The sequence below is a fragment of the Echinops telfairi genome, unplaced genomic scaffold (assembly GCF_000313985.2).
Source record: "Echinops telfairi isolate 266 unplaced genomic scaffold, ASM31398v2 ScPeMD7_7469;HRSCAF=8507_0, whole genome shotgun sequence".
NCBI lineage: Eukaryota > Metazoa > Chordata > Mammalia > Afrosoricida > Tenrecidae > Echinops > Echinops telfairi.
Window position 1 is genome coordinate 87,370,252 of NW_022111372.1, and position 14,693 is coordinate 87,384,944.

General features: G+C 43.5%; 1 protein-coding gene across 2 annotated transcripts in view; it reads left to right on the plus strand.

The window, feature by feature from the left end:
• PPP2R2B (protein phosphatase 2 regulatory subunit Bbeta) overlaps nt 1-14,693 on the plus strand; it is a 569,986-nt gene that overhangs the window by 200,881 nt on the left and 354,412 nt on the right. The window contains exon 2 of one of the 2 annotated variants that reach the window (XM_004696699.2): nt 231-424. The exons of the other annotated variant lie outside the window; for it this stretch is intronic. Within the exon in view, the coding sequence (XP_004696756.1) occupies nt 231-424 (194 nt within the window). The remainder of the gene's footprint in view (nt 1-230; nt 425-14,693) is intronic. 2 annotated transcript variants of the gene reach the window in all.

Here is a 14,693-nt window from a genome sequence, read left to right on the forward strand (position 1 = left end):
CGGGCGGGACCAGCCCCGGGCAGGGCGCAGCCCGGCGCGGCGGAGGCAGCCGAGGCGAGCGCAGCATCCTCGCCGGGAAGTGGAACTGGAGAGAGCGCAGCGCAGCGCGGGAGGAGCCGCCGCCTGGGAGCCCCCGAGTGGAGGAGGAGGAGGAGGAGGTGGAGGAGGTGACAGCTCCATTGCCGGGTTTTTATTTTTCTTCTCTCTCCGCCTCCCCGTCTCCTCCTCAGGCTCGGACCATGGTGCAGTCCCACTGGCTCCCCTGCCCCCCTCTCCTGTGACACTGGCTGCGGGGAGGGATCATGGATACTTGTCTACCGGCTTCTGGTTCCCACGCAAGTAAGCCTGCTGTCAATGGAGGAGGACATTGATACCCGCAAAATCAACAACAGTTTCCTGCGCGACCACAGCTATGCGACCGAAGGTAACGCCAGCCCCGCCGCATTCCGTCGCTGGGGCCCGGCGCAAGTTGCGGGTCGCTGTGCTTCCCGGGCCCGCTGGGCGCGAGCGGGCGACGACTCCCCCGCGCCGCAGGGCTGGGGTCGGGGGCTTTGGCTCCCAGGCGCGGCCGCCCCCAGTGCGCAGCACATCCATCCGGGCTCTGCGAGGCGAGCTCCGCGGACAGCAGCAGGTGGACCGGAGCCCATGGGAGTTAAAAAGGCCCCCGGGGATTAGGCTTGTCAGGGTGGGACCACCGGCTTGGGGGAAAAAGAATGACTCCATAAAGAGAGATGATCCCTCCCCCAAGATGTTCCTGGAGCTCGTAGGGGGAGATGGAGAGGAAAGGGCCCAGGAGGGCCAAGGGTCCGCCCCTCCCTGGGCGGAATGATGTCTCTGCTTGGCTGCAGGGAGGGCATGGTCTCATTTCCTGCCCATTCATCTCTCCGCCGGCCTGGTTACCTGCCCAGACAATCCAACCCCCAAAGGCCTTTTGCAAAAGGGCGAGCCCCTCTCCACCTGGAAGTGCCTGAGCAAGAAATAAAAAGGTCGCTGGGGAAATAGTGTTCAGCGGTGAGCGAATGAGTCTGACACGTGGGGCGAGCAATGCGATCAGTAGGGCCTTTAAAAATCACCATTAGGAATTCTGCAGCAGTAGTTTCTGCTGAATCAACAGCCAGCAGAAAGCAAAAGGCTTCAGCAAGCTGAGCTTTGCCAAGAGGTGAAATTGTCGTTTCTCTCTCGCCCAGCCTGTTCTGACATTCGCCTGAGTGCCTTGCAGGCAGGCAGGGAAAGTCAGCAGGTGGAATCTCATTCCGCCTTTTGTGTGTGAACAGAGAGTAAAGGCTATTTTTCCCCTCCAATTACCAAAACTTTGCATTTTTGCTTTCATTTTCTACCTGTAAGCCTTCATCCTTAGCCACTTACATAGTGTTTAATGAAGCCTCACATTTTAATAGCTATGTACGGAAAATGCCTGTGAAAGACACTCGAACGATGTCTATTAAGATTAAGCTGGTGATTTGGGGATGCTCTAGTTCTACAATATTCTATCAAATCCAAAGGTTACTAGAGAAATGTGATGTGTAGGGAATGAAAGAGTTCAAGCTCTGAAAGGAATATAAAGATACAAACAATTGAAGGTAAAGGTAGACGCTTCTTTAAATATCCTTGCAAGTTCAAGAACGAACACTATTTAAAGAACAGTTTTGCAAATATTCTCTCCCCTTTCTCAATTATCTTCAAGCCTAATCTGTTGTTGGTTGGTGCTAGACAGATTAAGCAGAGTTACAGGAGGCTGTGCTCTGGCCTCAATGGAATGAGAGATGGCTTTTAAGACGCTCGCGTGTTCATCCTCTCCCCACACCAAGCACCATACTTGCTGATTCTTGTTAATTGCGTAATAACGTGGTTATAATATGGTCTGTTTCAGTCTTCGTTAGGGCTTTGTCACTGACTCATGTTCCAGGTAGGATTGGATTAGCTCAGCATTTGATTCTGTCATCCAAGAAAGATGGTGTTCTTGATTTGGGTATTGCTTGGGGAGATGTTTCCGTCTGTTTGATTACAAAGAACTGACTTCACTCATCCTTGTGAATTGCATGAGGACCCTAAGCATATGCAAAGGAAACTAACTACCCTATGAGCATAGTCAAAAATTGGGCCAGTGGTACAGAAGGTGCCCATTGTCTGTTTATAGAAAGATGAAATGAGTTAAAGTTCTTCATTGCTTTCATTATTGCTTCCAGGGCCCTAGATACTACATAATCTTTGTTTCTACTTTATGGCATTTTGGGGTAAACTCTGGTTCTGGATACAATATCTGGATTCATATAGACAAAAATGAGAATGAGTTTACAGCAAGCAACTCTGCTTTCTAAAGTCTTTTTGATGTGTAATAATCAGTCTCTCTCTACACACTACACACACACACATACACTGAAAGCTTACTGTGAAATAAAGATTTAGATAACTTTGTGTGTGTGTATGTGTGTGTTTTACTTGATCTTAGTGATGGTATGGAAAGAAAATAAGGAACTTAGCTAATGTAAATAGCAGAAGAATTTGGGTAAAGCAGGAAGCTCTCTTCATGAACGGTCATGAAATTGTACTGGTCAGAAGACTCCATCCCATTCTGATGAATACCTTAGAAAGTGCTAGGATACTTTGAAAGAGCTCCCCCAAACCCCCAGCCCAGCACATTGCTATCAGGTCAATTCTGACACACAGCGACCCCTGTATAGGGTTTCCTAGAGCAGATAGTCTTGGAATACTCTGTTAAGTTCTCTTCTCCCTCATTAACATAAACCTACTTCCTAGGTAATTAATATCAAGGTTCTTCTATAAACTTGGCCTTTTTGTTTTAATATGTTTACATTTTCTTTCTATCTGCTGAGAGATGCTTGAATCACCACCACCCCAAAAATTTCCTTTGCTTGTGTTTCTAAATGTTTCTTCTATGCTATATCACTCCACACTGCAGTATTCTATTTAAAGCTGAAAGATGTTTGCTGTGTAGTTAGTGTGAAGGACTCTAAGCTCAATTTGCATTGTAAGTGGTAGCTGCAGGCAAGTTCATCCAGCTAAAAGCAGTGCAAATACTAAAGGGCACGTTTAGCCAGGTTTTCTCATTCTTTCTTTCTCTCTCAAAAAGAATGCCCATGATGTACATTTGCTAGAGAAATTTTTCTATCATCCCTTTTATTCTGGTCATTAAAGTTCTTGCGCCCCCACCCCCTCCTTTTCTGAAGTCTCCTCCCTTCCATCTTGGGGCATTTGTTATGCTACAAGCATCGTACTGCCCTCTTCATGTATGGCGTTTACTGTATCCAAACCCTGTTGTTTGGTGATGGTTCTTCATTTTATTTTATAATAAGGAAACTGGGAGGTATTACTTATTGGTCAAGGTCATGCAAATAGTGGAAATGCTTGTCTTCCAATTCCGGAAGCTCAGGCTCTTCAATTAGGAAATTCTGTACGGCTTCATTTCCCTTAAACCATTAGTTTCTGTTATGGGGAAGATCACAATGGCTTTAGTTTTGTGTGTAAATCATGTTCCCACCCAGAGTAAAACTCTATAGGAATCATTTGAAAATATGTATGTGGGATTATGTATGAAGCAGAGCACTGGGTAGAGTTGGAATGACCATAAAAATGCAAGACTACATTGCTCAGAGATCTCTGATCTGTGTGTGGAGTTCAGTCTATATTTTTAGGGTCTTGGTAGAGTCACAGTAAACCCTCACCTCTTTAAAGCAGTCTGTGATTAAGCATCCTGTTTCCAAACGGGACGCAGAATATTCTATGTAGTGTGAGTTTACAGGAGAGGCAATCAGGTTAGAAAGGGAAATTAGGGGCTGTGCTCGAAAGCAACTGCTCTGTTCCCTTCACTTTTAAATGAAGACGATGTTAGAACTTATCTAACAGGGAAAGTTACTTAGCACAAGGAAACCATTCCTGGAAGTGCCAAATACAAAGCAAGCCTTCTGGTAAACCCCTCCATAAATTATGGCCTGTTGTTACGATTACATAAACTGTATTTGCATGGGAAACAACTGTTTTTCCTTGGGTTGCATGTCGATTTGAGGTGCTCTTGGGTGGGGCTGGGGTGCTAATGGAGAGGATGGCTCACCTCAGCCCATCTTAATGTCCTTTGGGCCCAGTCACTATCTGTGTTTCTTGCCATTTAGTCATTTATCTTATTTTCTGGATAGACCCCAGTGCTGTTAGGCCTCAGAGCTCTCAGAAAAGCAGTGCTGTTTGTACATATTTGAGAAAAAAAATAAGTTCAATTATTCTATGTAGCTACTTTTAATTGGTGGTTTCTCTTCCATTTAATTCCTTCAGCAAATAGTTGAGTTCACGCAGAGGTGATTCCATACGGACCCAGTCTCTCTTCCCGTGAAACTTTCAACCGAGTGAAGGGGTAGACTTTGAACAAATAATTATGCACATAAGTATATCGTTCCAAATTATAATAGATGCCACTTGGGAGAGTCTCAAGGTGCCACTTGAGCATTTATGAAATGACCCTAACTTAGATCCAGGATTCAGACATAGCTCTTTAAAAAAGGTGAAGTTGAAAACTGAAGTGAGTTGGGAATTACCAGAGAAAGCTTGAAGGCATTTCAGGTAGAGAGAATAACAGGGAGAAAAGCTTGGTGATAGGAAATAGTCTCGACAGATTCAATGAGCAGAAACGTTCTTAGGACTGGAATGTAGGAAAGCAGGCCGAGAGTGATGGAGAGAAAGCAGATTCTGCAGTTTACTGGGGATGTACCTACGATCAGTTAGCCCTTTGAGAGAAGCAGCAAAATGGTTATGTGATCATGCAAGCATAGACTGCTAATGGTAAAAACTAGGGGTAGGTCTCTACAAGCCTGAGACCAGAAGAACTAGATGGTACCTGGCTACAAGTGCTCTGAGATCATATTAGAAGGTTCTGGATTGAGTGGAACAAGAGTCAACATCGTGAAAAAAAGAGCAGGCTTACCTGTCAGAGACCAGAGGAGTCTCGGGGTCCCCCTAGTCACACTTCAGGTTTAGAAATGAGCTCATCCATGGGATAATTTTCAGATAAACAATAGACAGGTCTATGAGGAGAATGAGAGTACTGAGGGAGTACGCATACCTTAAACTTTGAATCAACCACTTGAAATGAAAAGGGCTGCATTTACCCAAGAAGGTCCAGAAGGGTCAAGAAAGAAGTAAGAAACATAGGGAGGAAGTCAGATAAGTAATGTTATGTGGTGGGGATTTCAATGTATGCTGTGAAACAAAATGTGTAGCAATCGTTGAATGGAAAACTGACCTGTTGTTTCAACCTCCACCCAATTCACTATAAAAAGTTATTTTTTAATGATCTAGGTGGTATACGTCTCTGGATATTCACTACAATTTTGGTCAATTTTATTATTGGTTAGAAATTTTTCCTAATAAAATATTAGACAAGAAACTGGAAAAGTTTTCAGTGATCATAACACATCAAGCCTTGCTGACCATAGGAGTTTGGACTGTATCCAAAGATCAATTGAAAGCCATTAGAGAATTTTGATCAGGGGGAAATATGATCAGTTTTTTGTTTTGTTTTTTCAAAAGCTGATTTTAACTGCAACACACACGGTGTGGGCAAGGACTGGAGATTCAGTCGGAGTGAACGCAGGATGGCAGCTAGGAGGTCAGGGCTACAGTCTAAACTCGTGGCAGCAGTGCATGTGGAGAGAATTAGATGAATTTGAGACATCCTCTGGAGAGAGATGGATATAATTTACTTGATGTGGTGGATAGAGAAGGTAGTGTCAAAGACAACTCCCAGGATTTTGCCAAGAGAATGGATGCATTGTGGGGCTCATTCCTGAAATGGGTAACAGACTCTGCAAATGGATTTATTTGAGGGGTCTCCTGTGTGACTCTTAAGTAGTCAGATACCTGGGTCTGAACCTTAGGAGAAAGACTTGGCCTAACGATATAAATTTGTGATTAGAGATCAACTATATATTAATGGTACTTAAAAACCATGTAACTGGATGGGATGCCTAGGGGCAGAGCATTCCAGAGGGCAGAATTGGAGCTGATGGGTAAACAATGTCAAGAAAATTGATCTTGCCTTGATTATAATAGAAAGTACCTCACAGTGGAGTAGATTGCCCTGGTGAGCAATAATGAACCACAAATTGAAATCATTTGAAGAAAGTTATGTGGCCACTACTCAGCAATATGCTACGACCCAATTCTTGTATGAGGATTGAGTTCAGAGGATCTGGAAATTTGAGATTTGAGCAAGCTGTGAAATGGTACAGCTTCATCAGGACACAGAATAAAAGTGAAGAAATATGGAGTGCCCTTGCACTCCATGTGTACTTGAGGGAGAGGAAAACTAGGACGCGAACAGGAAGCCATTGAGCACAGGAAAATGGCCTTGACTGGCAGGCACCGTAACGGAGGTGGTATCAAATGATGGAAAGCTGCCTTGTAGCTCCTGAAGTTGCTTTGGTGTTTGTATGCAAATGTGTGATCTGAATGGTATTTCTGATGCATGTGGATGAATATTTGAACTCTGCTATTCTTGATAAAATCTTAAATGTAAAGTGGGATGAAGCTGCTTTATAGGATCATAAATGACCTTTCTGGGGATGGAAAATGTTCAGCTACTGAACATAATAACCAGCGTGCATTGGAAATCACTAGCAAGTATTCATCATTAGCATCCTGGTCCCCAGGGGCATTCCCAAACCCTTTGTGAGAGCTGGTCAGAAACATACCAAAGAACCTGGGGTGAATGATATTAGGCCACTGCTGTCAAAATATTGGTATGCTCAATGAAAAGAACACAACTATAGACTGACATTCCTAGACACTAATATTTGCATTTAAGAAACTAAGGGTCCAATTTAGACATTTAGTTGAAGGAAAAGAACTAATGTTTCTTGAGTCCAGGCAGTCCCTGGTTTATGTATGAGATCTATTTTTAAGTATGTTTTTAAGTTGAATTGATAGGTAAGTTTAACAGGTGCATACGCTTCTCATTTAACCTTTCTTTCGTGTGAAAGAGGGCTCCCCACCTTTTCAGCGATGTAAACTGGCACATGCAGCCAATGAAAGTACTGTGCTGAGGAATTTGTTGTGAGTAGGCTCGGTCATTTCAAGTGTAGGAAGACTTACATAACATTAAAGAGCAAATACAAGGTCTCCTTAAGTTGGACGTTCCTAACTCTAGAACTTACTGTAGTACTGGCTGTATTCCTGGGTACTTTTCACATGTTTACTCCTATTGTCATCCCACAACTCTGTAATAATGGTTTTATTAGTTATGATGTTCAGCAAAAGAAATGTGGAGGTTCAGAGAGGCAAAGACATTTGTGTCGTATGCTTAAAAATCACGATACTTTTATGTGGCAGAGCCAAGATTGGAGCCCATGCCCTCTGTCCACCACGCTTGCTGCCTCTCATGGGGAGTTTAGGTGGCGAGATGCAGGGCGCCTCCCCAGTTCTGCTTAAAGAGTAGATGAGTTGGCTTTTACCAAATGTAGCTTCTTTACCACTAAATTTCCTTATTTGTCTTGTTCAGTAGAACTCTAGAATCATGCTGTAAGCCAGCTCTGACATAACAGCCCAGTTATCTTAGTAGAAGACCAGATTTCTTCTTACAAGGTGACTGGGAGTTTTGTCATAAATAATTTAGGAACCCCTGAGCTCTTATACTCCAAGTTCACTATGGAAAGAGTTTGGAGAGATTATGATAGGTTGTGCACATATGAAATCCAGGAATTGGTTTCAATTCATTTTGTTGGCAGAAGGGCCATTGTGGGAGGGCCATGTTGTATAGCAGAAGTCAGCTTCTCGGTTTTGGGTTTTAGAATTATGAGGCCTGGCTGCATACACCATTTACAGAGAGATGAAGGGTACCAGCTGGGTAAATAAATTGACAGGAAATTCCAGAAATGTAAGTCGTATTCAGAAGAGGATATGGAATAAGGTATGACATTGCTGACATCAGATGGATCTTGTCTAAAAGCAGCGAATACCAGAGTGATGCTTATTTGTGTTTTATTGTTTTTGCAAAGACATTGTCTGTGTGACTCCTAACCAATTATTAATAACATTGATAAGAATGGGAACTCCATAACATTGAATTGTGCTCATGTGGAACCTGTGCATAGACCAAGGGACAGTCATGTGAACAGAATAAATGGAATAATTTGTGATTAAAATCGGGAAAGGTGTGTGTCATGGTTGTATTCGTCACCATGAGATTATTCAGTCTGTATGGTAAGTAAATAATCCAAGAAGCTGAACTAGATTAAGAAGAACAGGGCATCAGAATTGTAGAACGAATCATTAACTACCTGTAAATATGCAGATCACACAGCCTCACTTATCCAAAGTGAAGACTGGCAGCAGTACTGATGAAGATTGGAGACTCTCGCCTTCACCAGGGAGCCCTCCACACCAAGAAAGGAGACCTGTGCATTAAGGCCACGAGGCAGCAGCAGGGTAATCAAAGAAAATACTAAAGGAGTCGGGGATTCCATTGTCTTCACAACCAATGCCCATGGAATCAGCAGTTGAGGAATCAAAGGATGTAGTTTGTTGGGCAACCCTGCAGCAAAATATCCCTTTAAGATGTTCAAAGGCAGATGTGTCACTTTGAGAACTAAGGTGCACCTGACCCAAGCCATGGATTTTAATTGCCTCAAATGCATGGGAACGCCGGGCAATAAGGAAGGAAGGATGGCCAAACAAGATCTGAAGTATTTGAATTGTGGTGTTGGCAAAGAAATTGGAATGTACCCTGGACTACCAGTAGAATGAACAAAAGTGCTGTGAAGAAGTATAGGCAGAATGCTCCTTCGAAGCAAGTATGGCCAGACTTCATCACAAGAACCATGGGCATGCTGTCAGAAGGGAACTGTCTCTGGACAATTGACATCATGCTTGCTGAAGGAGGGGGCTCAATCAAAATGAAGACTACGCTCGAGGGGCTGGAGAAACACAGTGACCTCTGCAGTAGGCTCACACATCATCATGGCTGTGAAAGTGAGGCAGGACAGGACTGGGCCATGTTTTACTCTGTAGTACATGGTACACATGTGAGTTGTAATTAATTCCATGAAACCTAACAACATGTTGTTAAGGGACAAATATGGAGAGTCTAGGAGACTAGCGGGATCCTGGAGGGCAGAGTTCTAACCTGAGAAAGATAGAATCTGCTAGGTGGAATGTGCCAATCAATACCTCACCTGTGAGAAAATATGTTGCAAGGTGTACTGGGCTCGATGCTAGGGCATTTGCAGCCCTTTCTATCGATTATTGCTCATTCAGCTGCTGGGAATGGCAGTTCAGTATATGCACCTGAAGCAGCCACAGAATCGCTGACTGCCTCTTCCATTTAATGTAGGGGCTCACCTCTGTGCCCCTCAATGAAGTACAGTGGTGCAGAGGGTGGAAGAGCTGCAGGTGACCCAAATTGGGAATATTGTAGCAAGATAAGAGGTCCCAGATGACCTCAAAGACAACACTAAAAAAGGTCAGAAAAGGAAGATAAAACTTGAATCCCTAAGAATAAGACAGCACCAGGGAGGGCTTTCACCAGAGGCTTGGAGAGATGAAACATTGCTCACGTAACTTTGTAGAAGTCCACTCTGGGGTCCTGACACTGAAAGGGAGGCAATCTCCTGGTCCGAGTCAGCTGTATTGTTGAGTGTTAATCACATGCCTCTGCATTTATGCCTTTTTAGACAAACCATACAGATGTGCCTTTTACATTTAATGGTTCTGACATTATAGAAGTGGATAGGATAAAACAATAGCCCACCTCGATCCTCACTTCTCTCAAGGGTTACCATTGACAGTAGGTGGACATGCTTCCCTATAGCCACCCTCCTATGCACTTTCATACATTTAAATATACATGGACAAATAAATCAGTGGGTGTGGGGGGTTGTATTTGCATAAATGAAACCACACTATTTGTTTATTTCTATTTTGTTCCCCCTACAAACACACCCAATAATAGGTCTTAAAGATTTTTCCATGTCAAGACACCTAGGCCTTCCTGATTTTTTTTAAAACAATTGCAGAATGCTTTATACTATGGCTGTACCATAGCTGATTAGTAGATTTATGCATTTATTGTTTCTAGATTTTTCATAGTACGCAGCATTGACTACATACATACATATATGTTTTGTGCAAGTTTTACCTTTTTGATTGTGTCATCTGTGAGGTCAAGGTGCTGATTCCCATTTCTTAACAAAATGGCTAGAAGCAACCCCTGTTCCTCCCCTCCGTGCCCTCTGCATAATCTTGCATAAGTGACTTAGCCATGTCAACCTAAGTTTCCTAATGTCGAGAATGGGCCTACCTGGCAGCCACACTTGAATGTGCACAGTCTGTGCCCTACCTCCCCCCCAACCATTGCGGATTTGGTGTTCACACAGAGCAGCATGGATTTGTGGCAGTTGAGGTGGGTGTCCTGTGCACCAGAAACAGACTTTGGGCTTTGACGGATTTTGAACATGAAATCTTCAGAGTTCTTTAGGTTCTGACCAGCTTTACTGCCATGGATAATGTGTAAAAAGGCAGGAAGATGGGGTTAATAATCACTTGTCCAAGGTCACATAACTCTAAGTGGCAACCAGAAGTCACAGCGAGGGCTAGTCGATCCTAAAGGCCATATTCTTAAACACCATCTCAGGGTGGTGTGTGGCTATTTCTGTGTTGTGAAACCAATGAACAAGCAAGAGCAAGCAAACAAAAACAAAGACAGGATGTTGACCCAGAGAAACGAAATCTAGTTTTATAAAGAAACTCTGTTGGATCAATACTGACCCAAAGGGTCCAGTTTCTACCACGGACATGAAAATGACGTGAGGGTGGGGAATGAAAAGGCAATGCAGTATCATAAGCAGTGGTGTGGAATGCACATCATAAGACCTACCTATTATTCCCAATTCTGCCACCATAATTAGTCAGTTTTACTCTCTGGGCTTCGGGTTCCTAATCCATTAGAATGAGGTTGAAGGTGGGGAAGGGTACATAGGCTCTCCATAGAGTTTTCTGGCTCTCCCATTCCATTCCTCTCTTTGTCTGGTTTGTGACCATCCGGGTCTCTTTGGTATGTCCTGATGTTGTGTTCAGGGGTGACACTGGAGCGGGTAGGGTGGGGAGGGGGAATATATAGACAGAGACATTAAATGACCCCAGAACTCCAGGCCTGCATGTACTTACTGATGGGTCATATCATCCTTCTGGCAGCATGGCTCTGGTGCAGCCCAGAGCCAGAGCCAGAAAAGGAAACATCCCTTTGCCAAAAGCTGCTGCAGATGGAGGAGCCAGTCTGTCTGGGCAGCCCATGACTTTGAGAGGAGCCATTTGGCAACATTTTTGGCAGGAGCTGCCATGCAGCACGGATGCTGGAGACTCTCTCGGGCTGGAGTGAATTGGGGATGCAGCAAAGGTGGCTGGTGGAACAAGTAACCATCTGGTGAGCAGGGTGCTGCTCATCTTGCCGCACTGACAAGGGACGAACTAGTGCCAATCAGTGAGGCTGAGCTCTCGATGACAATCTGATAGACACAATAAAATTTCTCCCCCGCCATAGCTCCACTTCTTTTGGAAATCAGAAATGCCCCAATCTCTCCTACTGTGATGAAGTAGGAAAGAAAATTCATCAATCAAAATTTAAAAAGGATGTGTTGCCCGGTGTTCGGTGGGGGATGTTCAGGAGTATGGTGAAATGTAAGACCAAGTTCTTGTTCTTAAGTGCCCTACTCACTCACTGGAGTCTGGGTCATCGTGGCCCTAAAGGACAAAGTAGAACGACTCTTCTGGGTTTCCAAGGCTATAACCATTAACAGGAGTAGAAAGCCTCATATGGCTCCTGTGGAGCAGCTGATGGTTTCAAACTGCTGACCTTGTGGTTAGCTGCCCAATAGGTAACCCACTATACCCACCAGGGCTTCTTCAAGTACCAAGAAATCAAATCTCTTGACATCAAGTTGATTCCAACGCTATAGGACAGAGGAGAACTGTGCTTTATGATTTCTGACACTGTTAATCTTCACAGGACCAGACAGCCTCAACTTACTTTCAACGAGTGGCTACTAAGGCCTACCTAAAATGTACTCAGACAGATGACACCCTGTCCACCCACAGGCAATAAACCGTAGAAGTCATCAAAGTGTGTTAGATTTGCCTCTTCGTTGTCATCAGGTCTCTGAGGTGTTGGAATCAGAACATACATGGAATCTAGATCCACTTCAGCAATACTCTGTGTCCTTGAATAGCCCTGGTTGAGCCCTGCTAGTGAAGTGGTTATGCTGGGGCTTCAGTCTGCAAGTCAGCAGTTCAAAACCCCCCAGCTACTCTGCAGGAGAACGATGGGGCTGTCTACTCCTGTAAAGAGTTACAGTCTCAGAAACTCACAGGGGCAGTTCTACCCTGTCCTACAGGGTCACTATGAGCCAGCATCAACTCCATGGCAGTGAGTTCAGTTTTAGGTTTTCTCTTTGAGTGTTTTATTGCTGATAAAATATGACAGATGAGGAGGTAGGATGCCATTGCATTAAATAGATACAAAAGCATCCCTCTCTGGGGGGAGGGGAGGAAGCATTAAAGAACTGGAGGGGGGGGAAGCATCCTTCTCTTACTCCATGTGTGGGACAAAGAGTTGATGAATCAGAATGGTTAAGGTAGCCAATAGTAACATATCTATTTAAAACCATGTGAACTGATTTTGATGAAGACCTTAGGCAGAGCCAAGACCTTTTCTTTGTATATGTGTCTGCTGGTTGGGAGTTAAGAGTTTTTCTTGCAGAAACCACACTCAAAATGACAAAGACCACATCCACATTTACTTTCTTTGAGTTTACGTGGGAGCCTTCTTGACAAACATTCATTCTATAGAATAGTTACAGAGTTTGATAATTGCCTCCAATTTTTAATCTCACATTTAATTTGACAATTATTTATTGGGTCTTTTGAAACTACTCAACTTAGTTTTCATACAAAACAATCCTTTTTCCTTTCATGCCATTGTTTTCATCACCTATTGTGGTATTCTAACAAGTATACCTACCTTTAAGAGATTTAGGGATAATGACAACTGATTCTCAATAAATATGCTCAACCCAAAAAAGCAGGAGTGTGCTTGTATACCACAGATTAGCGTGTGAGCTCTATTGAACATGCTATAGACCCATTTAAAGAGTCCAGTGGAATCCTGGGTTACATATTGGGCTGCTAACTACAAAGTTAGCAGTTTGAAGCCACCAGTTGCTCCACAGGAGAAAGATGAGGCTATTGGCACTTGTAAAAATTTACAACCTTGGAAACCCAAAGGAGCTGTTCCATCAAATTTGCTACCAGGTGTTGGAATCAATGAGGTAGGGTTCATGAGGGAGAGGGTAGTGGGGGTGGAGGGGAAAATGAGGAGCTGATATTAAGGGCTGAAGTAGAAAGTAAATGTTTTTAGAATGATGATGGCAACAAATATACAAATGTGCTGACACGATGGATGGATGGATTGTGATAAGAATTGTACAAGCCCCCAATAAAATGATTTAAAAAAAATCAATGGCAGTGGTTGGGTTATAGGACCATTTTACAGGGGAAATGGGAAGCTTTAATCCATCCAGTGAACTAACTAATTAGGTGACAATTAAAAGGAGTTATATAATAATTACGATAACAGTGAGATCCGATGCAGAAAATCCACTAAGTGAACTGGACTCTACTTCAGACACACTTGTAACCTGAGGACTTAATACAGAAAATTCATAGTGTCTGAGGGAGTGGAAGACAGCTGCACCAAGATTATTGAACTGTTGGTAGGTGGATAAACCTGGTCTTGCTACATCAGCACCCTATATGCTGTATTAAGATATATATTATTCCGGCAAACCTGTGACTGACATTCTCAGTGAATATTATTATAAATTGTCCCTGGCAATTAACCCCCAGTGTTAGGGTAAATAGCGTCCAGCTACAAAAGGATTCATTCTGTACAGGTGAATAATTTTGGTAATGCAATATGGAGTTAGTCTATATTGGCTCAATTAGTCTACATTGGCACCATATCCCACACTCAATGGGGCTTTAAAAAATTAGTGCCAGGGGCTAATAAAAGACACTATTAATGTAAGATCATTATGCCCCAGGGGGATGACCAATAAGACTCTCTACCATATACCCATATACCGACAGAGGTTTCAAAGGAAGCCAAAGGCAAATAAAGAAACAAACAAAAAACATTGACTCAGGCATGAGTTTTGGGCTCGAACAAAATCCTACCTCTAATTTAAGAACAATTAGTTCTTCTATCACGGCCCTGTTCAATAGATACTGGCCCTCAGGAAGGGAACACAGAAGATATGGGGGCGGTAGTAATGTGTGGTGAGGAAATTAGATAGTGCCCAGCTATCAGATCACATACTGTCTGAGTTCGTAAAGACTTGTTTCCAAACAAGAGGCACTCTAAATGAGATGTCTACCAGGCACGTGAGGAAGAAGCACACCAACATCAGCCACCAAAGGATTGTACCTCATATAATCCAAAGTCGAAGGGGGAAATAGTATCCAAGCGTAAACTGTGAGAATCTGCTTTGCAGAAGGCTATGAATGGCAGTGGGAGCCCACAGTACACTGGTGGGATCTACGTAGCAAAATGGCTGCTAAGTAGAGAGCATTGGAGAGATGTCTACAGAAGATCAAAACGATAAACCTGACTTGAACGGTTAATACCTTGTCAGTTGGTC